Source organism: Chlorocebus sabaeus, chromosome 16 (assembly GCF_047675955.1).
Source record: "Chlorocebus sabaeus isolate Y175 chromosome 16, mChlSab1.0.hap1, whole genome shotgun sequence".
In the NCBI taxonomy this organism is placed as follows: domain Eukaryota; kingdom Metazoa; phylum Chordata; class Mammalia; order Primates; family Cercopithecidae; genus Chlorocebus; species Chlorocebus sabaeus.
The window spans coordinates 58,946,867-58,974,064 of record NC_132919.1 but is presented as its reverse complement, the minus strand read 5'-3'; the positions used below and the strand labels follow the sequence as shown (position 1 = coordinate 58,974,064).

The 27,198-nt window shown below is 41.3% G+C and overlaps 1 protein-coding gene and 1 non-coding gene across 3 annotated transcripts; both read left to right on the top strand.

The window, feature by feature from the left end:
- Positions 1-160: 160 nt before the first annotated feature.
- Positions 161-26,705, top strand: NOL11 (nucleolar protein 11). Of its 2 annotated transcripts, XM_008012010.3 has the most exons (18): positions 161-344; positions 1,917-2,030; positions 2,149-2,205; positions 3,908-4,056; positions 5,115-5,172; positions 6,608-6,752; positions 8,357-8,545; positions 15,700-15,776; positions 17,211-17,334; positions 17,964-18,052; positions 18,362-18,436; positions 18,799-18,983; positions 19,138-19,263; positions 19,732-19,962; positions 20,541-20,619; positions 21,425-21,517; positions 25,981-26,088; positions 26,247-26,705. In XM_008012010.3, the coding sequence occupies exons 1-18, from the start codon at positions 204-206 to the stop codon at positions 26,361-26,363; spliced, it is 2,157 nt and encodes a 718-aa protein (XP_008010201.2). In that variant the 5' UTR covers positions 161-203; the 3' UTR covers positions 26,364-26,705. The 2 variants fall into 2 exon arrangements, with proteins under 2 accessions (XP_008010201.2, XP_037849741.1); XM_037993813.2 differs by lacking the exon at positions 5,115-5,172 and having other exon boundaries at positions 192-344.
- Positions 23,179-23,309, top strand: LOC119622225 (small nucleolar RNA SNORA38). The gene has a single exon (XR_005238896.1). It is a non-coding gene; the product is annotated as a small nucleolar RNA SNORA38 (small nucleolar RNA).
- Positions 26,706-27,198: the final 493 nt, after the last annotated feature.

Here is a 27,198-nt window from a genome sequence, read left to right as displayed (position 1 = left end):
GAGGCGGAGTCTAGCGCAAGCCGGCCCCGCCCACCTGGCTGAATTCACAGTCACGCTCGCTCCTTCCGCCCGCCAGGGGTCGCAGGCTGCGAGAGCAGGTTCCTGGTTTGGCAAACACTCGCCCCCTCAGGCCCGTTCATTCTCGCGAGAGAAAGCGCGAGGCCTGCCGGGAGGGAGCGCGGCGGTACTTAGGTTTGCTCAAAATGGCAGCGCTGGACGAAGAATTCACGTTGTCTTCGGTAGTCCTGAGCGCCGGGCCTGAAGGACTCCTAGGCGTGGAGCAGAGCGACAAAACAGACCAGTTTCTAGTGACAGACAGCGGCAGGACAGTCATCCTCTATAAGGTGAAGGCAGTAGGATTGGGAGCGCCCCGACTGCCTTCTCGCCCCGTTCTGAGCGCGGAGCTCGAGCTCGAGTTTCTCACAGCTTCAGAAAGAGATCGTGGAGAAGGCTTAACCGAGGGCCGGCTAGGCCTGTCGGGGACGCTGAGTGAGGTCTAGAATCTGGCTTGCTTGCCTTCCTGTAAAGGCATATTTCCGACTTGCAAGGGCAGAGCGTCTGAGTGCACGTGGGTTAGACTCGGAAAAGAAAGAGAACCTGTGCTTTTGCTTCGGAACTGGCGGAGATGGTATTGCTAAGATTCCCTCCTGGGGTCTTTATTATCTTAGCTGCCCGCGGGAGGATGGAACGGAGATTGTTTGGGCGGGATAGGATGACACTGACAAGAGTGGGAATAGTGGTTTAGCCCTGTGTCTACACTTCACACCCCTGTCTTTGTAGGGAGGGACAATTTTAGAGGGTGAGGGACTTTCTTGATAGCTCAGTAAGAATCTTGACTCCAAGTGGCTTGTCTGTTGGCATCTCTGGTTCACGCTGTGAATCCTGCTGTTGAGTCCCAGGAAAATCTGCAAGTCCTGCCCCCATTTCAGCCTAAAGCCTGATAGAGAACACTTTCTAAGCTTGCTTTTGGTGGTCGCATGGAAAGCAGTTACTTTTATCTGGGTTGCTGAACATAGTTCTATGTTTTAAAGAAGTTAGCTATCTGCTTTGACGTTTCGAGAACAGGTTGCCAACAGCTCCCTGTACTGTTTTGACTCTGCTGACTCTTGGGTTTTACTTGGGCTGTCAAGTACGTTTGCAGTTTTGCAGTTCCCACATAGGAATACAGCGACTGATTGGAATTGGATAGACATGATCCCAGATGTCTACTTAATTTCCCATGCTCCTGTTCAAAGGCATAACTTCCCATGCCTCTATTCAGAGGCATAATATAATCAATTTTAAATGTACTATTTTTTAACAAAGGGTTGTTTATTTACTTATTTAGGAACGTAGTTATATTTTCATTTTAACTACGCTTTTAAAGTTTTGGCCGGGCGCGGTGGCTCACGCCTGTAATCCCAGAACTTTGGGAGGCGGAGGTGGGTGGGTCACTTGAGGTTCAGGAGTTCGAGACCAGCCTGGCCAACATGGTGAAATGCTGTCTCTACTAAAAATACAAAAATTAGCCGGACTCGGTGGCGTGTGCTTGTAAGTCCAGAGCTTTGGGACGCTGAGGTGGATGGAGCGCAGTGGCGCGATCTCGGCTCACTGCAACCTCTGCGTCCTGGGTTCAAGCGATTCTCCTGCCTCAGCCTCCCGAATAACTGGGGTTACAGGCGCGCGCCACCACGCCTGGCTAATTTTTGTATTTTTGGTAGAGACAGGGTTTCACCATGTTGGTCAGGCTGGTCTCGAACTCGACCTTGTGATTCGCCCACCTTGACCTCTCAAAGTGCTGGGATTACAGGCGTGAGCCACTGCAGTCGGCCAGTAAATTTTTTAAATGCTGTCATTTTAATGGTTTCTTTTATTGATTATAAATTTAATTGCTTTTAATATTTGACTTAATATTGTATTTATCTTAATTTCATTAGGTTTCTGATCAGAAACCCTTGGGGAGCTGGTCAGTGAAACAAGGTCAAATTATAACATGTCCAGCTGTGTGCAACTTTCAAACTAGAGAGTATATTGTTGTACACGATAATAAGGTGAGTTTTAAAACTTTTATATAATATATACAGCATAAATGTTGATTATTAACTATTTGTATTTATTATATGTAAATGGAGAATAGAATAGTTTTTAATTAGTATGTTTTGATTTAAGGTTTTAAGAATATGGAATAATGAAGATGTAAACCTGGATAAAGTATTTAAAGCTACAGTAAGTCTTTGAATTTTCCAACATATTTATTTAGCTTATTGGTGAATTAGAATCATTTATAATAAAGTATGTGTTATTTATTTTAATACTTCTGGGAAAATAAGCATAAGGTCCTAATCAGGTTTTCATTCTAATTACCTTACAGTGTATCTTGGTAACATGTCTCCATGAGTTAAGGAGATGAGGATTTATATAATTCATGAATGAGAAATTTACACTTATTTCTATGAGTTTGGATGTTTGGAGTATGTCTTTTGTGAGCGCAAAATGAACTTCCTGTACCCTTTCTTAGAATAGGTAGACCCTGCAAGTTTCATGTATTGTACATTTTTAAGAGTGGCATATAATACAGTAAAAAATCAAATCAAAACATGACTAGCTGTGTATGTTCTACTAATGACCTAGAGTGTGTGCATTTTTTCTTACTTACAAAATGAGTATCTCAAACTAGGTTAATCTTGAAAGTTCTTTGAGTTCTAAATGTCTAAATATAATTGGCACATTTTAGAAGTGGCTCACAATAGGGCTAATTCAGATATAATGCAGTTGTTGCCTGGATCCTTGAAACTTCTAGCCAGCTAGCTGTGCTGTTCCCTGGCTCCAGTCTTTTCATTTACCTTGAAATTCATAACATAATCCTGAATTTTAAACAGTGGGGGTTTATTTGTGGTTGTTTTCCTCACACACAGTGTTAACTTCTTTTTCTGGAATTGGGGGCTGTAGTTTTGATTGTGGCATCGGTTACTATCTAACACCAGAATTGCAGGTACCTCTGCATGAATGGCTTATTTGTATCTTCCTCATTTTTAGGAAACCCAGGTTTTAGTCTAACCTCTAGTCGTCACAATGGATAAACCAAAAATGAACTTACAGATTAAAGTTGGGACTAGGTAGAGAGGATAAGAGAAAAAGTAAAGACTTCTAAATGTGTTTGTGTTGTAGATTAGATTTTGGAACCATACATAGTTACAAAGCAAAACTAAATCAAACTGAAAACAAAGAAGTCACTTAAAAAGAAGCCTCCGCGGCCGGGCGCGGTGGCTCACGCCTGTAATCCCAGCACTTTGGGAGGCCGAGACGGCGGATCACGAGGTCAGGAGATTGAGACCATCCTAGCTAACACGGTGAAACCCCGTCTCTACTAAAAATACAAAAAAATTACCCGGGCGTGGTGGCGGGCGCCTGTAGTCCCAAGTACTTAGGAGATTGAGGCAGGAGAATGGTGTGAACCCGGGAGGCGGAGTTTGCAGTAAGCCGAGATCGCACCACTGCACTCCAGCCTGGGCGACAGAGCGAGACTCCGTCTCAAAAAAAAAAAAAGCCGGGCCGGGCGCGGTGGCTCAAGCCTGTAATCCCAGCACTTTGGGAGGCCGAGATGGGTGGATCACGAGGTCAGGAGATCGAGACCATCCTGGCTAACACAGTGAAACCCCGTTTCTACTAAAAAATACAAAAAACTAGCCGGGCTAGGTGGCGGGCGCCTGTAGTCCCAGCTACTCGGGAGGCTGAGGCAGGAGAATGGCGTGAACCAGAGAGGCAGAGTTTGCAGTGAGCTGAGATCCAGCCACTGCACTCCAGCCTGGGCAACAGAGCGAGACTCCGTCTCAAAAAAAAAAAAAAGCCTTCTCTAAATATCATTATCTTATTATATTAGGTATAAACTGTTTTAGAATAAAAATTAAAATTTTGTATGTTCTTCCAGTTGTCAGCTGAAGTATATAGGATACTTTCAGTGCAAGGGACAGAACCCTTGGTGCTCTTCAAGGAAGGTGCTGTTCGTGGTTTAGAGGCCTTGCTTGCAGACCCCCAGCAGAAAATTGAAACTGTTATCTCTGATGAAGAAGTGATTAAGTAAGTACCAGTACTTGTAAGTAAATTTATCAAAATAAAAATGCCCTGAACATTTTTTTGCCTTGTTCAAAAGTATTGGTTATAAACATAATGAAAGTAACCTAATTAAAAGTCACTTATAAAACATTGACTAAAATAACGTCCCAAAAAGCCTCTGGGCATGATGATTGAAGAAACCATAGAGTCATATGAGGTCTTGACAGAAATGGATACTCAGTTATCTGAGGATGAAATGGGTTATCCCAAAAGACCAAAATCTTTTTGTTTCTGTCATATTGACCTGACTACCAAGCTCCCATCCTTGTCGCCTGGCTAAAAGTGTATCATGTTAGTGAAATCATGGTGTGTGTTAAGACCTCTGCATTCCCAGATTCTGAAATAAAACTGGAAAAATGACTCATCAAGGGGTAGAAGGACACGTCATGATTTCACGTCTTTCCGATCCTCTTTATTTCATCACATTTCCTGTTCATTGACTTGTTTTCTCCAGGTCTACCTGGTAGAAACTCATTTTCTAAAAGTCAGAGTTCAGACTGGTACTTACAACGTGGACAGTAACCAGTTATATATTAGACTGACCTGATAAATACCTCTAAGGTGTGAGCAACTGTTTTGAGGGAAATCTTTGGAGGATTTGAGCTCTAGTTGCCGCTTTGCCACAAACTGTGCAACCAATAACTATGCCTCAGCTTCCTCTGTATTGAGATCTTAATGTTTTCCTCAGCACATGAGTCCCAAAAGTAACTCTGAAAAAAATGAGGTAGGGGAGTCAATTTAATTTTGGGAAGCACTGCATCTCCCCTCTTGGAACTTTAAAATTCACATTATCATCTGGGGAGTTCAACAACCTGCATTTAATCCAGAGCTGCATTTGACAAACACGTATTCCTTGTGGTATATGTTTCGAAACGCCAAATTAAGTGTTCTCTGATGTCTCTCTGGTTCTAAAAAATATTTAATGAAAACGTTGTTTAAATTTTGATTGATATGTGTCTCCCAGCTGGTGATTTTTGCATTATATAATTTTTCTTTTTTCTTTTCTTTTTTTTTTTTTGTAGATGGACAAAATTTTTCATAGTATTCAGGCATCCTGTTTTAATTTTTATTACTGAAAAAGTAAGTGATATCTTCAATTCCTGGCCCATTTTGTGAAATTTCTTTTAAAAAAAAATTTTTTTTAGAGATAGGGTCTTGCCCTGTCACCCAGGGCTGAGAACAGTGGTGCCATGATGGTTCACTGCAGCCTCAACCTCCTGGCTCAAGCAGTCCTCCCACCTCAGCCTGCTGAGTTGCCGAGTAGCTGGGACCACAGGCATGCACTACCATCCTGGCTTATGTTTTATTTTTTGTAGAGACAGGGTCTCACTGTGTTGCCCAGGCTGGTCTCAAACTCCTTGGGCTCAAGGGATCCTCCTGCCTTGGCCTTTCAAAGTCCTGGGATTACAGGTGTGAGCCACTGAGCCCAGCTGTGAAATTTCAAAACCATTATTTATTTAATTATTTAATTATTTATTTATTTATTTTTTGAGACAGAGTTTCACTCCTGTTGCTCTTGTTGCCCAGCCTGGAGTGCAATGGCGCGATCTTGGCTCACCACAACCTCCTCCTCCCGGGTTCAAGTGATTCTCCTGCCTCAGCCTCCCTAGTAGCTGGGATTACAGGCACGCATCACCATGCCCGACTAATTTTGTATTTTTTGTAGAAATGGGATTTCTCCGTGTTGGTCAGGCTGGTCTTGAACTCCCGACCTCAGGTGATCCACCTCAACCTCCCAGAGTGCTAGGATTACAGGCGTGAGCCACTGTGCCCGGTGCAAAACCATTATTTTTTGAATTAAAATGGGACTCCTTATTCTCTCAGAATATCTCTAATTTTTTTTACTTTTTATTTTTTATTTTGTTTTGAGACGGAATCTTGTTCTGTCACCCAGGCTGGAGTGCAGTGGCACGATCTCAGCTCACTGCAACCTCCGCCTCCCGGGTTCAAGTGATTCTCCTGCCTCAGCTTCCCAAGTAGCTGGGACTACAGGCGCCCGCCACCACGCCTGGCTAATTTTTGTATTTTTAGTAGAGATGGGGTTTTACCATTGGTCCGGCTGGTCTCGAGCTCCTGACCTTGTGATCTACCCACCTCGGCCTCCCAAAGTACTGGGATTAGAGGCATGAACCACCACGTCCAGCCTGTAACTTTTTTATAACCTTTTAAATTTAAGGCTGGGTGTGGTGACCTCATCTCTATTAAAAAAAAAAAAAAATACTGGAGCATGACAACGCACACCTGTATTCCCAGATATTCGGGAGGCCAAGGTGGGAGGATTGCTTGAGCCTGGGAAGTGGAGGTTGCAATGAGCCGAGATCACACCACGGTAGTCCAGCCTGGGCCACAGAGCAAGACCCTGTCTCAAAACAAACAAACAAATTTAATTGGATAAGATGTTTTTAAGTACTCATTGATGTAATTAGAATGGGGGTGACAACTTCTGGTTTTGACATATGTTAAAATACTTGGTTGAAATGGGAATATTTATAAAATAACCTTTTTTTTTTTGCAGCATGGAAATTACTTTGCTTACGTGCAAATGTTTAACTCACGTATCTTAACCAAATATACACTCTTACTTGGACAAGATGAAAACTCTGTTACAGAGAGTTTTACTGCATCTGTAGATCGGAAATTCATCTCTTTGATGTCATTAAGTAAGTTTTCTTTCTTTGAACTTTCAGAGATTATAAATAGAGGAATGTTATCGGATAATGTCTGTTTTTGAATCTTAGACTTTGTGAAGCATTCAGTTACAGCCATTTCTGTACTTACAGCATTCATGCCTTCATTTTTTCTTTTTCTTTTTTTTTTTTTTGAGATGGAGTCTCGCTCTGTCGCCCAGGCTAGAGTGTAGTGGCACAACCTCTGCTCACTGCAGCCTCTGCCTCCCGGACTCAAACAATTCTCCTGCCTCAGCCTCCTGAGTAGCTGGGATTACAGGCGCCCACCACCACATCCAGCTAATTTTTGTATTTTTAGTAGAGACAGGGTTTCACCATGTTGGCCAGGCTGGTCACAAACTCCTGACCTCAGGTGATCCACCCTCCTCGGCTTCTAGGGCAGGGAAGAAAAAAAAAAGTCTTTGTAGTACCCTCTCCCCTCCACCCTTCATGGCTGCTTTTGAAGTTGTTCTGAGAAAGTGAAGGAGAAATAAACAAGAGCAATACATAGGAAACATTTCCATATTATCACAATTAAAAATCTTTGTGAAGTTTTTCAGCGTGCAAATGTTTGCAGTGGCTATTTTTCAAAAGGCTCCTGTCATTTTCATATCTTGGGGGTTATTGGAATGTACTTAATGTTTAGCTTAATGAACTTTGAAGGGAGGAAGTGTGAACCAAAGGGGCATATAAATCTATATGTAACAGTTGGTAGGTAGTCCCAGCTACTCGGGAGGCTGAGGCAGGAGAATGGCGTAAACTCGGGAGGTGGAGCTTGCAGTGAGCTGAGATCAGGCCACTGCACTCCAGCCTGGGCGACAGAGCGAGACTCCGTCTCAAAAAAAAAAAAAACAATAGGTAGAACCACATGAAACTGCCAAAATTCAATTGGCCCACAAGAAAGAGCAATTTCATAAGATTTTCAGGGTGATTAGATAGGAAGAATTATAATAGACTAAGCACGGTGGCTCACACCTGTAATCCCAGCACTTTGGGAGACTGAGGCAGGAGGATTGCATGAGCCCAGGAGTTGGAGACCAGCCTGGGCAACATAGCAAGACCCTATCTCTAAAAGAAAATTTTTTTTAATTAGCTGGGTGAGGTGTGTGCACCTGTAGTCCCAGCTATTTGGGAGGCTGACGTGGAAAGATAGATCACTTGAGCCCAGTAGGTTCAAGCTACAGTGAGCATGATCACACCACTGCAATATGGTCTTGGGTCACAGAGTGAGATCCTGTCTCACAAAAACAAACAGAAAAGAAATGTAATGTCTAGACCAGATGCTAATTATTTTCTAATGAGGGATATATCCTTTTAGGGACTAGATGATCTATATTCTTGGCAGTCCCCCTCAATATTTTGTTATTGCAGATATTTACAGTTTGTTTTTCTTGACTGTTACATTTCTTACTAAGATTTTTATTGATAATACTCCTTTCCCCAGTTTAAATTTGTAGTATTCTGTGAGGGGATTGTTTATTTTTCTGGTTGGCTCTTTTATCAAATTGGTAAAATCTTATAAACAATCTAGTACATTTTCCTATACTAGATACAGAAATATCCTTCAATAACCAACATCAAATGCTTATTTCCAACAGGCTCTGATGGTTGTATATATGAAACCTTGATACCAATACGTCCAACTGACCCAGAAAAAAATCAGAGCTTAGTTAGATCACTGCTGCTCAAGGCTGTTGTATCTGGTAACACTCGAAACGGAGTTGCACTCACTGCCCTGGATCAGGATCACGTCGCAGTCCTAGGAAGTCCACAAGCAGCTTCTAAGGGTAACTGACATCCAATTCATTACGAAGGCCTTTGTATGTTTCCTTCACAGTGTACCTTTTACTCTTCTTTTCTTTTTCATTTTGTTATTACCCAGACTAATTCATTCTCTTTATCAGCATACTCAATTTTTTTTGTACCTTCCCAATTCTTCTTGAATTGGTTTTTTATTTTTATTTTGCATTGATTAATCTTTCTTTTTTTTTTTTTTTTGAGACGGAGTCTCGCTCTGTCGCCCAGGCTGGAGTGCAGTGGCCGGATCTCAGTTCACTGCAAGCTCCACCTCCTGGGTTCACGCCATTCTCCTGCGTCAGCCTCTCGAGTAGCTGGGACTACAGGCGCCCGCCACCTCGCCCGGCTAGTTTTTTGTATTTTTTAGTAGAGACGGGGTTTCACCAGGTTAGCCAGGATGGGATTAAGCTTTCAAAAACAGTTCTTGGTATCACCACCATGCTCATAACTATAATGTCATAAATAAATAAAAATGGTGAATATACTAGTCACCATCATACTAGCCTGCAGGCATTTGCAACATTAGTAAGCCTTGTGTTTGAGGATTGGATTCTTGGCAACATTTCACAGCATGGAAATCGACTGGACATGGACACCTTGAAATGTGGGAACTAATAGTGTACCTTTGATCTCCGTGACTTCTGAACAGGATTCTCATCACCCGCTCGCCTCCTTACCCACCAACTCCCCTCCAGACTTCCTAGTCGATCATGAAGAACACGATTGCTCCTTGCCAGTACAGGATCGCAGACCCCAGCCTTCACTAGAAAACTCAGACTGTATCGTTTAGCATAAGTCCCTTCATAGCCTAGACCCCACCCACCTTTTCCAACTTATTCTCCCAAATTCTGAGCAAGAACCCTCGGTTTTATTCAGGCGAGGCTTTCTATTGACCACACACTTGATACGCCCATCCTCACCTGTGTACTTTGTTCTGTGTTTCTCCTGCTTATTACTAAGATAGGAGCAAGGCTGGGTGCGGTAGCTCACGCCTGTAATCCCAGCACTTTGGGAGGCTGAGACGGGCAGATTGCTTGAGGCCAGGAGTTCGAGACCAGCTTGGCCAACATGGTGAAACTCCATGTCTCTACCGAAAATACAAAAAATTAACTGGGCTTGTTGGCGCACAAACCTGGGAGATGGAGGTTGCGGTGCGCCGAGATTGCACTATGCACTCAACCTGGTCAACAGAGTGAGACTCTGTCTCAAGGAAAAAAAAAAAAAAAAAAGGACAGGAGCTCCTGGTTATAGTGTAATTATACCATGTGCCTGGCACTTTACTAAGATTATCTCATTATTTGTATCATTTACTCCTCTAACAACCATATGGGTGGAAATAAAGTTGTTACCATTCCCCTTTACAAAACAGGAAACAGGTATGAGGTAACTAGTGGAACTAGGATTCAGCCCGAACAGGTGAACTCTGTTAAGCCATGTCCCCTGCCACTCTTAAGTCCTGACTCTTCACCACTTCACTAAGCTGTGCTTCTCCTCTCTCTCCTCCCGTCTTCCTCTCTTGTTCCTGCTCTACCTCCCTGCCAAAAAACCCCACTAGCTACTATAGAGTTTCCTGTGTCCCTTTCTGTGGTTTTATTGGTCCATATACGAGCAAATACTACTACTTAAGGGTTTTTCCCCTCCTCCTATGTATGCTAGCACACAATACATAACAGTTGTGTACCTTGTTTATTCACCTAGCCAAGATCTCTCAGAGATCTTTCCATATCATATTACTTTTTAATCTTCCTTGCTTTTTGAATAGCTGCATAATGTTTCACTGAAGGGCGGCCCCACAGTGCGCTTCATCACTCTCCTATTGCCAGACGTGAACATCTATTTGCTTTTTTAAATTAAGATGAAATTCATATAACATAAAATTAATCGTTTTGTTTTTTAAAATTTTTAATGCTCTTTCATTTCTTTTTTCATTTTTTACTTTCATTTATCTTTAATTTTTGGTAGGCCCTTATAGACGAAAAATTAACTAAAGTGAACAAGTCACTGGTATTTGTTGTGCATCTACTTCTGTCTAGGTCTTTTTTTTTTTTTTTTTTTTTTAAGAGTTTTAGTCTTGTTGCCCAGGCTGGAGTGCAATGGCAGGATCTTGGCTCGCTGCAACCTCTGCCTCTCAGGTTCAAGCGATTCTCCTGCCTCAGGCTCCCAAGTAACTGGGATTACAGGCATGTGCCACCACACTTTGCTAATTTTTTTCTTTTTTGTATGCTTTTTTTTTTTGAGACTGAGTTTCGCTCTGTCGCCCAGGCTGGAGTGCAGTGGCGCAATCTCCACTCATTGCAAGCTCTGCCGCCTCCCGGGTTCATGCCATTCTCCTGCCTCAGCCTCCCTAGAAGCTGGGACTACAGGCGCCCACCACCACGCCTGGCTAATTTTTTTGTATTTTTAGTAGAGACAGGGTTTCACCATGTTGGTCAGGCTGGTCTCGAACTCCTGACCTCAAGTGATCCACCCACCTCGGCCTCCCAAAGTGCTGGAATTACAGGTGTGAGCCACTGCACCTGGCCAACTTCTGTCTAGTTTTAAAACATTTTCATCGTGTCAAAAGGAACCTCTGGACCCATTAGGCAGTTGCTCCTCATTCTCCTCTGTCCACTACCCCTGGCAAACACCAATCTGCATTCTTCTGTGGATTTACCTTTTTGGGATATTTTGTGTAAATGAAATCATACAATACTTTTTGTGTCTGGCTTCTTTGACTTAGACTTAGCCTAATTTTTGTTTTTGTATTTAGTTTTTAGTAGCACTGAGGTCTTGCTATGAGCTCCTCCTGCCTCAGCCTCTGAAAGTGTTGGGATTACAGGCAAGAGCCACCACATCTGGCTGGCAAAATGTTTTTGAGGTTCATCCACATTGTTGCATGTATCAGTGTTTCATTCCTTTTCGTGGCAGAGTAATATTCCATTGTATATATATAACACAGTTTGTTATCTGTTCGTTCATGAATATTTCAGCTGTTTCCATCTTTTGGTTATTGTGAATAACGCTGTGAACATTGGTGTGCATGTATTTGTGTACCGGTTTTTTGTTGTTGTTGTTGTTGTTGTTGTTTTTTGAGACAGAGTCTCGCTCTGTTGCCCAGGCTAGAGTACAGTGGCGCAATCTGGGCTCACTGCAAGCTCTGCTTCCCGGGTTCACGCCATTCTCCTGGCTCAGCCTCCTGAGTAGCTGGGACTACAGGCGCCGGCCACCACACCTGGCTAATTTTTTGTGTTTTTAGTAGAGACGAAGTTTCACCGTGGTAGCCAGGATGGTCTCAATCTCCTGACCTCGTGATCCGCCCGCCTCGGCCTCCCAAAGTGCTGGGATTACAGGCATGAGCCACCGGCCCCGCTGTGTACCAGTTTTTAATTCTTTGGGATATATACCTAGCAGGGGAATTACTGGGTTATATGTTAATTCCACATTTAGCTTTTCATTATTTGATGTTTATGGGTACATAATAGGTGTATGTATTTAAGGGACACATGAGATATTTTGATACAGACATGCAATGTATAACAATCACATCAGGGTAAATGGGGTTCCCATTACTTCAAGCATTTGTCATTGCTTTGCTTTGCAAGCATTTTAGTTATACTCTTCGTTACTGATTGTGTTTAACTTTTTGAAGAAGTGCCGAATTCCACAGTGGCTGAACCATTTTACATTCCCACCAGCATTGTACAGTGGTTCCAGTTTCCCTGTGTTCTTGCTCACATGTGGCCATTTTTCCATAATTTGGATTCTGGCCATTCTAGTGGGTGTGAAGTAGTACTTCATTTCTGTTTTGATTTGCATTTCCCTAATGACTAAGGGTGTTGAACATTTTTTCATATGCTCATTGTCTATTTATATGTCTTCTTTGGAGAATTGTCTATGTGAGTCCTTTGCCTATTTTTAAATTAGGTTGTCGTTTTTTTGTTGAATTGTAAGCGTTCTTTATATATTCTAAATACTATACCCTTATCAGACAGATGATTTCCAAATATTTTCTGCTGTTCCATAGGTTATCTTCACTTTGTTGATAATGTCCCTTCGTGCACAAAAGTGTTAATTTTCATGAAGTCCAATTTTTATTTTTCTTTGGTTGCTTGTGCTTTTGGTACTACATCCAAGAATCCATAGCCAAATCCAAGGTCATAAAGACATCCCCACATTTTCTTCAAAGAGTGTTTGGTTTTAGCTCTTATATTTAGGTTGTTAATTCATTTTGAGTTATTTTTGTGTATGGTGTAAAATAAGGGACTAACTTTGTTCCTTTGCATGTGGCTCTCCAGTTGTCCCAGCACCACAGTGGTCCTGGCACCTTTGTTGAAAATCGTTTGGCCCTAGATGACTCAGTCTGTTACACTGGGCCAGTACCGCACTGTTTTGATTACTGTTAACTTCATAAGCAGTTTGGAAATCAGGAAGTATGAGCTCTCCAGCTTTGTTCTTTTTCAAGTTTGTTTTTGCTGTTTAGGCCAACGGAATAATTGCAATTATTCCATGTGATTTTGAAGATTGGCTTTTCCATTTCTGCAAAAAAGACTGTTGGAATTTTGATTGAGATTGAACTGAGCCTGTAGGTTGCTTTGTGCAGTATTGCCATCTTAATATTAAGTCTTCCAATTGCTGAACACAGGTGTCTCTATTTGTTTATATCTTCCTTAATTCCATTCAGCAGTGTTTTATAACTTTTAGTGTACGATGCTTTCACTTCCTAGGTTAAATTTGTTCCTAGGGGCCGGGCGCAGTAATCACACCTGTAATCCCAGCACTTTGGGAGGCCAAGGTGGGCAGATCACCCGAGGTCAGGAGTTCCAGACCAGCCTGACCAACGTGGAGAAACACCTTCTTTATTGAAAGAAACTACAGAATTAGCCGGGTGTGGCGGCACGTACCTATAATCCTAGCTACTTGGTGGGGGCAGGGGCTGAGGCAGGAGAATCACTTGAACCCGAGAGGTGGAGGTTGCGGTGAGCCAAGATCCCGCCACTGCACTCCAGCCTGGGCAATAAGAGCAAGACTCTGTCTGAAAAAAAAAAATTATTCCTAGGTATTCTATTCTTTTGGATGCTAATATACATGGTATTATTTTTCTCTTTTTTTATTTTTATTTTTAGAGATGGAGTCTTACTCTGTCACAGGGCTGGAGTGCAGTAGCGTGATCTTGGCTCACTGCAACCTTTGCTTCCCAGGTTCAAGCATTTCTCCTGCCTTAGCCTCCCAAGCAGCTGGGACTACAGGTGCATGCTGCCATGCCTGGCTAAGTTTTTATATGTTAGTAAAGACACGGTTTCGCTGTGTTGCCCAGGCTGGTCTCCAACTCCTGAGCTCAGGCAATACGCCTGTCTTGGCCTCCCAAAGTGCTAGGATTACCGGCATGAGCCGCCATGCACAGCTGGAATTTTTTTTCTTAATTTGCTTTTTGTTTTTAGTATATAGGAGCATCTGATTTTTGTATGTTGATCTTGTACCCTGCAACCTTGCTGAATTTGTTTATTAATGCTAATCTTTTCCTGTGGATTCTTCTCTATACAGGATCATGTCATTTGTGAATAGAGTTAGTTTTACCTCCATTTAAATTTGGATTTTTGGCTGGGCATGGTGGCTCATACCTGTAATCTCAGCACTTTGGGAGGCTGAGATGGGTGGATCACCTGAGGTCAGGAGTTCGAGACCAACCTGGCCATCATGGTGAAATCCCCGTCTCTACTAAAAATACAAAAATTAACCAGGTGTGGTGGCATGCACCTGTAATCCCAGCTACCGGGGAGGCTGAGGCAGGAGAATCACTTGAACCTAGGAGGCAGGTTGCAGTGAGCAGAGATCGTGCCACTGCACTCCAGCCTGGGTGACAGAGTAAGACTCTCAAAACAAACAAAAATTGGATTTTTGTTTTTCTTCTTCTTGCCTAATTATTCTGGCTAGAACTTGAATAGCAGTGGTAAAAATAAGCCTCCTTCTCTTGTTCCTTATTTATGGGGATAGTTTTCAGTTTTTAACCACTCAGTGTAATGATAGTTGTGTAGAATAGCAGTGGTGAAGAGGGCAGAGCAGGCACCCTTGTCTTTTGGCTTATCTTAGGGGGAAAGCATTTAGTCTTTCACTGTTGACTGATGGTAATTGTGGGTTTTTCATAGATGCCCTTTATCATGTTAAGAAAGCTCCTTCCTCTTTCCTAGCTTTCTGAGTTTTTTTTTTTTATTATTGTTATTATGAAAGAGTTTCTACAATGCTTTGTGTCAACTGAGGTGATCGTATGGTTATTCCCTTTGTTCTGTTGATGTACGTGCTACACTGATTGGTTTTCTTCTGTTAACTACCCTTTCATCCCTGGAATCAATCCCTCTTGGTCATGGATTCCCCTTGGATTTGGTTTGTTGGTATTTTGATGAGGATTTTCTTTTTGCATCTATACTTATGGGGTTATTGCTCTGTAGTTTTTTTGTGTAGTGTCTGTGTCTGGCTTTGGTATCAGAGCATCCAAAAGCCTGAGTGAGTTTAGGAAGTATTCCCTGCTTTTATATTTTGAAAGAGTTTGGGAAGATTAGTGTTAATTTTTAAATTTGTAGAATTTACCAGTGAAGCCATCTGGTCTTGGGCTTTTCTTTGTTGGTTGGTTGTCATTGTTATTCCTGATTCATAAAGCCCTCCCTTCCTCAGGGCTCACCTTTCCAGGCTGCTTCTTTTTTTTCTTTTGAGACGGAGTCTCGCTGTGTCGCCCAGGCTGGAGTGCAGTGGCGGGATCTCCGCTCATTGCAAGCTCCGCCTTCCAGGTTCACGCCATTCTCCTGCCTCAGCCTCCCGAGTAGGTGGGACTACAGGTGCACACCACCACACCTGGCTAATTTTGTATTTTTAGTAGAGACGGAGTTTCACCGTGTTGGCCAGGATAGTCTCGATCTCCTGACCTCGTGATCTGCCTGCTTCAGGCTCCCAAAGTGATGGGATTACAGGCGTGAACCACCGTGCCCGGCCTTTCCAGGCTGCTTCTTACCAGGAGCTCTCATTTCTTCCAGCTCGTGTGGCAATCACTGTCTTCATAATACATTTCTATACTAAATAAAGCAAAATGTATATATTTAACTGTAACTCCCCCCTTCCCCAAAATATCATATATTTATATTTGGGACTTTTTCTGAATTTATGTCTTATTTTATAGAATGCCTCTCTGTATGGAACATAAAATTTCAAACACTACAGACTTCAAAAGAGTTACCACAAGGGACCAGTGGTCAAGTAAGTTTTTTCACTTAAGTACTTTCTCTGATTTAGTTATTTTGTTGTGTTGTGTTTCGCTTTGTTTTGAGATGGGACCTCACTGTGTTGCCCAGGCTGGTCTTTTACCCTTGGGCTCAAGTGATCCTCCTGCTTCAGAAATGTAGTTATTTTTGTGCCTAGTAAATATGCTGTAAGGGAAGAGATCTCTTCGGACCTAAATATTTTGGCAGCTTTTCACAACAGGTGTGGTGGTGTGTATCTGTAGTCCCTGCTACTGAGGAGATTGAGGCAGGAATATCTTTCGAGCCCAGGAGTTCAAGGCTGCAGTGCTGTATGATTGTGCCTGTGAAGAGCTACTATAGTCCAGCCTGGACAACACAGTGTGATCCCATCTCTGTAAATAAGTAAATAGCTTGGCAGTTATTGATCAAATTAAGAATTATTTTTTACCTGAGGGATTATGTTTAGTTTGGTTATTGTTGAAATCACTTCCAAAATTCTAAATTATTGCCAGAACAATTGCCTATTTAACAGCTTTTGTTTTTAGCTGCTCTTTGGTTTTGTCTTTTTACTTATGTATTTTGAACTATACCCTCAAGCTGTTACTTTTCCTAATAAACTGGTCTTTTAGATTATGTGTTAAATGTTACTATGAAATTACATAAAAATACTTAAAAGAATTAAAATTGAAGCTGGGAAGACTATGCACTTCCTGAGGCAGGGTTCCTTGTGAGTTTTTTTCTCCAGTGTATTTTCAGTGCTTACCAAGGTACACAGTAAGTTTTAGTTACTTAGTGAATGAATATTCATATACAAATAAAATGTAAATCAAGGCAATAGGATGTTTTGGTAATTTTAATTTGAGGATAAAGAGACAAGGTTTCTCAGCATACAATTTAATTATAATTTATATGTAAACAAGTAATTTTAACAAAATTATTCACAATTTTTTATTGTGAATAAACTCACACTTTTTTGTTACAACTTATTTTATTTTATCATTTGATTATTTATTATTACAAATATTTCCTTGTTCCGTCAGGCTTTTTTTCACATACCTGTCTTATTTTTACAATCATAAGATATAAGGTGTTAAATTCTGGTTTGTAAATTTAGTGCATTAGAAGTTTGCCCATGCTATAGTAGCCTTGGTAGTTATTATGTTAATAGATGTATAATAGTGACCACATTCATTTTAAACAATTGAGGTTTTTAAAATGTGTATGTTGATTAGATTCTTCTGAGTTGAAAGTATTTAAATTATGCTTCATTCAGACTTGGGCAAAAATAAGAGCCTATTTAATAAGTTCTACATAGAAAATTATTCTGGGAAGTTGCTTACTTTGCCTTGTTTTTAATACTGAGAGCTTATACAGTAAGTGATAAGGCTTTATCGAGTCAGACCTTAGAAGAGAAAAAACTTTGTTTATGTTTTTGATAACTTTTTTGTAGCTCTGGTATTATGGAGAAAATTTATTTATGCTACATGGAAAATCTCTGACTGTGATTCCATACAAGTGTGAAGTGTCATCATTAGCAGGTGCTCTTGGAAAACTCAAACATGGTCAAGATCCAGGTAGAAACTTACGCTTGTTTTATTAATACAAACCATTTTATTAACCTCTAGTTTCATATAGATTACCACAGCCTTCTATTTGTAAAGCTTGTTTTTAATTTTGAAATTTACCACTGTTTATTGAAACTTGTGAACAGGCCGGGCACGGTGTCTCATCCCTGTAATCCCAGCACTTAAGGAGGCAGAGGTGGGAGGATAGCTTGAGCCCAGGACTTCAAGACCAGCCTGGGCAACACAGACCCCGTTCTCCACAGAAAAAGGAAAAACAAAAAGTTTGAAACTTGTGAACAGTCCAAATTGCAGGTTCTGCTGCAAGCTGAAGAGCTATACTGTTTTGAATGCCAGTGTTCTTCTGACTTTTGGGGCAATGGGAGAACTCCTAAACAAAATCAGTAATACCTCCGTCCTCCCTTGTTTACTGATGGCCTCATCTGTTAGCTTCATGTTGTTAGACATACAGCCTTTTTACTGTGTTATGGTTTACTTATCTGAGGTTATCAGTAGAATTACGTGGACTTTTAAAGCCTCTCTTAAATTGTAGGAGTGTTTTTTTTTTTTTTAATTGTTTAGTTGGGCAAAAATCAGTAAGTCGAAACATTCCAGAAATTGTGCATTTTGCATTTTCTTAGGAACTCATGTCATGCCCCGTTTTGTAAACTGGGAAACACCTCAAGGATGTGGACTTGGATTCCAAAACTCAGAGCAGTCAAGAAGAATTGTAAGTTTCGTAGTTGAAATTGAAATGTTAGTGCAAATGTTGAAAAACAGAAAAAGACTGAATTATTTTAATGAATCATATCCTTACAACTCTTATAGCTTTGACTTTAATGACAGAACAGTTTGAGGCTTGAACCCAGTAACCTCACATTCTTTATCCAGAAATGCCCCAAGTTGTCTATTAGTTATATTTACTTTTAAAAGTTTTTGATGAGAGCAAAAGTGTGCTTTGGGGTGTTTCATAGCCCTCTAAATGTATATTGGATCTCTTACATTGTTTTGTGATCCTAATCGGTTTACTTAATTCCAGTTAAGGAGACGAAAAATTGAAGTGAGTTTACAGCCAGAGGTTCCACCATCCAAACAACTTTTGTCAACCATAATGGTAAATAAATAATATGAAAAACAAAACTCACGTGTTTCAGAGAAATCACATCTAATCTCTATTCTGTCTTATTGTTATGATCATCTTGATAGCGATAGCTATAGCTAACATCTGTGTAGTATCTTAAGGGTGTCAGAGTTGATCCAATATTTTGGCTTCTTTGATGCTCGCTATCACCTCATGAGATTGATATGGTGTTAGTCTTCTCTCTTTCTCATTTAACTTTGCAGTGTCAGCTTCAGCTTTGCAGGAATGCATGAAAACTGTTAGTCATTTGAGAAAATGTTGTGCTAGGAAACTTTCAAGTTCGGAGTGACATTCGTTAATGTGCCAAACTGAATTCTTGAATTCTGCCCTTTCAGGAAGATTCAGAAAAACACATTGAAGTAGAAGTACGGAAATTTTTGGCTCTGAAGCAGACACCTGACTTTCATACTGTCATTGGGGACACAGTAACAGGACTTCTGGAAAGGTGTAAAGCAGAACCGTCATTTTATCCCCGGAACTGTCTGATGCAGCTTATCCAAACGCATGTGCTTTCTTACAGGTAGCTGTTTGTGTGTACCACACTGTATGTGCATAACTCTTCTGACTTTGTTTTTTATAGTTCTAATCTTCTGGAACTCTGAAAAGGCTTATAAATGATCTGCAGTTGAGATTTTTCTTAATATGTAGTAGTGATTCAGATTTTTTTGTCTTAGTTTGTGCCCCGACTTAATGGAGATTGCCTTAATAAAGAAAGATGTACAGTTGTTACAACTCTGTCTACAACAGTTCCCTGACATTCCTGAAGCAGTCACCTGTGCTTGCTTAAAAATTTTCTTGAGGTAAGTTAGACTCCAGTGGTCCTTTTTCTTCATTACTTTTTTTTTTTTTTTTTTTTTTTTGGTGAGACGGAGTCTCGCTCAGTCACCCAGGCTGGAGTGCAGTGGCCCGATCTCAGCTCACTGCAAGCTCTGCCTCCTGGGTTTACGCCATTCTCCTGCCTCAGCCTCCTGAGTAGCTGGGACTACAGGCACCTGCCACCTTGCCCGGCTAGTTTTTTGTATTTTTTAGTAGAGATGGGGTTTCACCATGTTAGGCAGGATGGTCTCGATCTCCTGACCTCGTGATCCGCCCGTCTCGGCCTCCCAAAGTGCTGGGATTACAGGCTTGAGCCACTGCGCCCGGCCTCTTCATTACATTTATAATCTGTTACATTGTTTGATTTCCAAAACTTTGATGCTTAGGAAATGAAATTTTTCCCAAAAGTTTGGTGATAAGGATTAACCTCTTGCTTTCAATTAACATTGTAGCATTGGTGATGACAGTCTTCAAGAAACAGATGTCAGTATGGAGTCAGTTTTTGACTATAGTAATTCTGTGCATGATGAGAAAATGGAAGAGCAAACTGAAATTCTCCAAAATGGCTTCAATCCTGAAGAAGATAAATGCAGTAACTGTGATCAAGAGTTAAATAAAAAGCCTCAGGACGAAACAAAGGAGAGCACTTCATGCCCTGTGATACCAAAAAGAGCAGCTCTACTGTATCCTTTGACATAGAGCTTCCGTCTGTTTCTCTTTATAGGGTATGGTTATATGCCAAGCAATAACTAAGGAGTAACTCAGTAATGTAAGGTTTTTCTTTCCTTTTCCAATTGTGTTTTGTTTCTGTTTGAAAATAGATTATGTTCAATGCTACATTAAGTAAGGTTTACTTAAACCTGTTTAATTTAACTAGGCTGGGCATGGTGGCTCATGCCTGTAGTCCCAGCACTTTGGGAGGCCAAGGTGGGAGGATTGTCTGAGCCTGGGAATCCGAGACGAGACTGGGCAACATGGCTAGACCCCCATCTCTACATCAGTTTTAAAAAAAAGAAGCAGCAGCAGCAGCTATACTAACACAGAAACTCTATCAATTCTGAAGATCAGTATTCTGAATAAATACCAATTAAAGTATTCCACATGATCTCCGATGATTAGGAGAGTGTTTGGCCATAGAGGTCTTTTAGAGACATAAAACTTTTGTAAAAATTTAGAAAACTAGCATTGAGGAAGGAAGTTACTCATAAGTTCAATAGAATAGCTTCTATTTATTGAAGTAAGATTTTCCTTTAGTCCTAAGTAATGCAATTCTTCATTCAGCGTATAGCGAAACATTTCTTCTGCCTCATTTGAAAGACATCCCAGCACAGCATATCACAGTAAGTGTTCATACAAGTTGTATAGAATTTTACTTCTGGTTTAAACTTTGCTATTTAACTCTAACCAGCTGTTAGGGCATTCTAACGGTTATCAGATTCTTTCATGTGAATAAGAGGTTGCCCAGCTCTCATGGCAAAAAATTGTGCTGAGAAAACTCGAGCAATTCTAGGGTGATAGACCATGGCATATTCCTTGTGCCAAACTTGAAGGCCAAGGTAAGCTTCCTAAGTTATACATGCATAAACACTAAAAAGAATTGCTGAGAGAGGGTTCTGTCTTCTCTTTCTCGCTTTGTCACCCAGGCTGGAGTGCAGTGGCCGGATCTCAGCTCACTGCAAGCTCCGCCTCCCGGGTTCACGCCATTCTCCTGCCTCAGCCTCCTGAGTAGCTGGGACTACAGACGCCTGCCACCTCGCCCGGCTAGGTTTTTGTATTTTTTAGTAGAGACGGGGTTTCACCGTGTTAGCTAGGATGGTCTCGATCTCCTGACCTTGTGATCCGCCCGTCTCGGCCTCCCAAAGTGCTGGGATTACAGGCTTGAGCCACCGCGCCCGGCTGGGTTCTGTCTTCTCTACCTATTATTTACAAACAATGAGCTCATCACCACCACTACCCCCAAACCAGATGAGCTCCTCATTAATGGGAGGGACTGCATTTTATTCATTTTTGTGTCTCCAGATGTCTGGTGTATTTGTTTGATGTATAGTTAAATTGAACATTTTTTTCAGTCTTCATAATGGGTTTATATAAGAAGATAAATTTTTTCTATCAAAGTGATAAATTGTCCATTGTTTTTCCACCCAGCTGTTTCTCAAGTATTTGTATTTCCTGTATCTGAAGTGTAGCGAAAATGCTACTATGACTCTTCCTGGAATACACCCACCTACCTTGAACCAGGTGAGATTATTTTTTTACTTTGATTTGGTACTGGGAAAAATTCGTAAAAAAAAAGTTGTATTCAAGGTCAGCACCTGCATTCATTCTTCTTGTTTCCTAGGCCATAAGAATCTCTTCCCTCATAAAACCAAACCACTGCAGTTAGAAATAGGGAGTCTCTCATTTAATAAATTTCTAGATCCATAATTCTACACCACAGAATTTTAATTTATCTTAAATTCCTGATTCTTCATTATGACCCTTTTCCAAGAATTTCCTTAGCCTTGATGGGAGACAACAGGAAGGAGCTGATAATATAAGTTGCCCCCTTAATAATCTCTTAAGACTAAGAGAATAGGCAGGGCCTGGTGACTCACACCTGTAATCCCAGCACTTTGGGAGGCCGAGGCAGGAGGATTACTTCAGGTCAGGAGTTTAAGACCAGCCGGGCCAACATGGTGAAACGCCATCTCTACTTAAAACACAGAATCAGCCAGGCATGGTGATGCATGCCTGTAATCCCAGATACTTGGGAGGCTGAGGCAGGAGAACTGCTTGAACCCAGGAGGTAGAGGTTGTAGTGAGCCGAGATCGTGCCACTGCACTCCAGTCTGGGCAACAAGAGCAAAACTCCATCTCAAAAAAAAAAAAAAGGAATAAGAGAATAAAGGTTAGTGAAAAAATATTCCCAGAGAATCCCATGGTAGTCCCTCTTTAAAGATAATACTGGCCGGGCGCGGTGGCTCACGCCTGTAATCCCAGCACTTTGGGAGGACGAGGCAGGCGGATCACAAGGTCAAGAGATCAAGACCATCCTGGCTAACACGGTGAAACCCCGTCTTTACTTAAAATACAAAAATTAGCCGGGCGTGGTGGTGGGTGCCTGTAGTCCCAGCTACTCGGGAGGCTGAGGCAGGAGAATGGCGTGAACCCGGGAGGCAGAGTTTGCAGAGAGCTGAGATCACGCCACTGCACTCCAGCCTGGGTGACAGAGCGAGACTCCGTCTCAAAAAATAATAATAATAACAATAATACTTATAGGCCAGGCGCAGTGGCTCACGCTTGGAATCCCAGCACTTTGGGAGGCCGAGGCAGGCGGATCACGAGGTCAAGAGATTGACACCATGTTGGCCAACATGGTGAAACCCCGTCTCTGCTGAAAATACAAAAATTAGCTGGACGTGGTGGCAAGCACTGGTAGTCCCAGCTATTCGGGAAGCTGAGGCAGGAGAATCGTTTGAAGTAGGGAGACAGAGGTTGCAGCGAGCCAAGATTGTGCTACTACACTCCAACCCTGGGGACAGAGTGAGACTCTGTCTCAGAAAAAAAAAAAAAAATACTTATGCTGGGCACGGTGGCTCATGCCTGTAATCCCAACACTTTGAGAAGCCAAGGTGGGCAGATCACCTGAGGTCGGGAGTTAGTGACTAGCCTGACCAACATGGAGACACCCCGTCTCTACTAAAAATACAAAATTAGCCGGGTGTGGTGGTAAATGCCTGTAATCCCAGCTACTTGGGAGGCTGAGGCAGGAGAATCACTTGAACCTAGAAGGCAGAGCTTGCGGTGAGCCCAGATGGCACCACTGCACTCCAACCTGAGTGACAACAGTGAAACTCCATCTCAAAAAAAAAAATAGTTATTTAAAAAACAGTAAGAAACATTTAAAAATAATGTATTTACCCTCCTACAAAGGCATGTCTATAGTTCCTTGTCTTTGGACATGTAAGAATTGGAGGCAAAGAAATGTGGACTTGGAGAAATCTGGGGCCAGCTTGCTCCCCGCAGGCTCAAGATCAACCTTCCCACATAGAAGCTATAAATTGTTTTGGTTTGGTAATATGTTATTCTAACAAAGGATTTTTAAACAGTTAAATTGGCTCTTCTTCATTTAAAAAAAAACTTTTTTTTTTTCCTTTTCAAGAAGGCAAGATCTCACTCAGTCAACCACACTGGAGTGCAGTGGGAATCATAGTTTGGTGCAGACATGAATCCTGCCCTGAAGCAGTCCTCCCCGCTTAGCGTCCCAAGTAGTTGGGACTGCAGGTGCATGCCACCACACCACATGAAAATACAATTTTTTTTCCTTTTTTAAGATGGAGTCTTGCTCTGTCTCAGGCTAGAATGCAGTGGCACAGTCTCAGCTCACTGCAACCTCCGCCTCCCGAGTTCAAGCGATTCTCCTGCCTCAGCCTCCCAAGTAGCTGGGATTACAGGCATGCACCACCACGCTCGGCTAATTTTTGTGTTTCTAGTAGAGATGGGGTTTTACCATATTGACCAGGCTCATCTCAAACTCCTGACCTCAGGTGATCTGCCCATCTCAGCCTCCCAAAGTGCTAGGATTACAAGTGTAAGCCACCACACCCGGCCAAAATACAGTTTTTTTATTTTAAATTTTCTTGTAGAGACAGGGACTTCCTATGTTGCCCAGGCTGGTCTCAAACTGCTGGGCTTAAGTGATCTTCCTGCCTTGGCCTCCCAAAGCATATGGATTACAGGGATGAGACACTTACTTGGCCTAAAAATAAGTTAAATTTTTAAGTAGTTTTTTGGGGTTTTTTTGTTTTGTTTTGTTTTTGAGACAGAGCCTTGCTCTGTCACCCAGACTGGAGTGCAGTGGTGTGATCTTGGCTTACTGCAATCTCTGCCTCCCAGGTTCAAGCGATTCCCCTGCCTCAGCCTCCTGAGTAGCTGGGATTATAGGCCCCCACCACCACGCCCAGCTAGTTTTTGTGCTTTTAGTAGAGACAGGATTTCACCATGTTGGCCAGGCTGGTCTCAATCTCCCGACCTCAAGATGATCCACCCGCCTCAGCCTCGCAAAGTTCTGGGATTACAGGTTGAGCCACTGCACCCAGCCCACTCAGCACTGTATCAGACATTTCTTGGACCAATAGACATACATCTGCCTCATTCCTTTTAACCAATGCATACTATTTCATTTTACAAATATAAATTAATGTATCTATCATTCCTCTATTGATGGACATTTAAATTGTTTACCATTTTTTGCTGTCGTAAATCTTCAGTGGGCATCTTTATACAGATATTCTTATATATTTATGAGAATGCCTGTTGAATAAATTCCCACAAGAGAAATTACTGGATGAAATGGTACATGCATTTTTAGTTTTCAAAATGCCAGACTTTCTGAAGAGTTGTGACAGCTAACCACCAGCAAGGTCTGAAGCATTCTTTTTCACATTCTTACTGACACCCAGTTTTGTCAAACTTACTCTTTGCCAATCAGATGGGTAACAGGTGTTACCTCATTTTAATCTGCATTTCTTTGATAATGAGAGAAGGGAACCATTTCTTGTCCATTTATATTTGTTTTTGTGAATCTGCCTAGTCGGGTTCTTTGTCCATATATTTATTGCATTTCCTGTCTTTTGGTTTATAAAAAGTTCCTTTTATATTAAGGAAATTAGCCTTTTTCTATCAAATGCATTGTAAGTTATTTGTCTTTTTATTCTCTAGTATAATTTTTGACAGACACTTTCATGCTATTAAAATTAATTAAACTGTTCCTGTATGACTTCTTTATGGCTTATGTTATGTTTAAGGCCCTTCCCACTCTAAGATTATGAAAATAGTCACCAGCTTTCCCTACTACATGGTTTTATTTCTTGTGTTTAACTCTTTGATACATATAGAATTTAATCTGGAATAAAGAGTTGCATAGGGATCAGCTCCCCCTCCCAAATGGATAACCAGTTTCCTGGGTGCTTTGATAGTTGCACGTTAACTACACCATTGGAAGATGTAGGACTACATAAGAAACTTTTATAAATGCTTAGTAATAATTCTAGTTTATGGTAGCTCATCTATAATACACAACACCTTGTCCTTGGGGAAAAATGTATCTTGCAGAATAGAAGATGAGTGGTTATTTTGTTTTGTAACTGAAAATTATCAAAACTAAAAACTAAGATTTTTAAAAATAAAAAGGCAACTACTGGCCAGGCGCGGTGTCTCAAGCCTGTAATCTTAGCACTTTGAGAGTCTGAGGTTGGAGGATTGCTTGAGGCCAGGAGTTCAAGACCAGCTTGGCAATAAGGCAAAACCTCATCTCTACAAAAATTGTTAAAAATTAGCCAGGTATTGTGGTGCGTCTGTAATCCCAACAGCTCTGGATGATTGCAGCTACTCTGGGAGGCTGAGGCAGGACTCCAGCCCAGGTGTTTGGGGGCTCCAGTGAGCTATGAGTTGTGCCACTGCATTCCTACCCCAGCCTGGGTGACATAGCAAGATTCCCGTCTCTAAAATATTTTCTTAATTAAAATAGATGTTTTAAAAGCCAGAAACGAGCCTTTTTATATTTCGTAGAAATTCCTCCATCTCTAAATTAAAATGTTCAGATTTTATTTATAAAGACTTATTTTTCTCATAACTGTTTGATATATTTATGGACTTGGTAAAGTGAATTAACCTGAAGTTAAATATAAAATCTTAACTTTCCTTTTCCTATTCATCTTCAGATTATGGATTGGATATGTCTACTTCTGGATGCAAATTTTACTGTTGTAGTAATGATGCCAGAAGCAAAGAGGCTACTGATAAATCTTTACAAGCTTGTAAAATCTCAGGTTTGTGATTATTTGATATACACTGATTTTATTTGTACCTAAGTATCACCTGAATTACAATTTATTCTTAAAATTTGTCCTTACTTACTAATAGTCATAGAAGATTTGTTTCTATGTAGACATTATGGTAAAAGTTACTCTGAAACTTTTTTCTTTAGATATCTGTTTATTCCGAGCTCAACAAGATTGAAGTAAGTTTTCGGGAGCTACAGAAATTAAATCAAGAAAAGAATAATAGAGGATTATATTCCATTGAAGTGCTGGAGCTCTTCTGATATTACCAACTCTCCTTCATAGACATTTTATAAAGCTCTTTTATGTGAACTCTTGCTTCATCCAGGCAAGAGCGGTGTTTTGTTTGCGACCATCTCGGTGTCAGGAGAAACGTGTCAGTGAGTACCTGGACCATCACTTACTGATGCTCCGGGGCAGGACTACAGGTTTCACATGAACCTATTCTAGGTTGTGGACATTGGTGCGGAGAGGTTCTGCAATTTTTTAAAAATATGTAACTGGGTTGATTTTAAGTAAAATTATTTGTGTATTGATAAAAGTCTAATTTCTTATGTGTTTTGAATTGTTTTTCTTTTAATAAAAAACAACCATCGAAGCAGTGATTCTAGCAAGAATGTAATTTTATCAGAGTCAGGAACTGCCGCTGCTCATTTGTTCCACAGCTCATCCTTCTCACATTGGCAGTGTGTCTTCTGCAGGGACCTCTTCTGCCACAAGCAGGCAGAGCGGGGTCCTCACACAGGCACATGCTTGCCTCCTGCCCTCTCCCTGCCCTTTAGGACAAATGAAAACTTCAAGTGTGATTCTACAGCCCAGCTTTACAGAAGGAATCCTGACGGCTGAATTTACCTTGCAGTAGTGAAAGGCTGCATTTTAGGTCAGGCACTGTATGTAAACTTTAGTCACACATGTGGCCGTTAATAAACAGGTTCTCCTCCATCATTTTTAATCTCTCAGTAGGCCTTAATGAAAAGAAATCCCAATGGAACAGGGTAAAGTCTCTATTAATGAGGACATTCTCAGCTGGGCACAGTGGCTCATGCCTATAATCCAAGCACTTTGGGAGGCTGAAGCGGGCAGATTACTTCAGGTTAG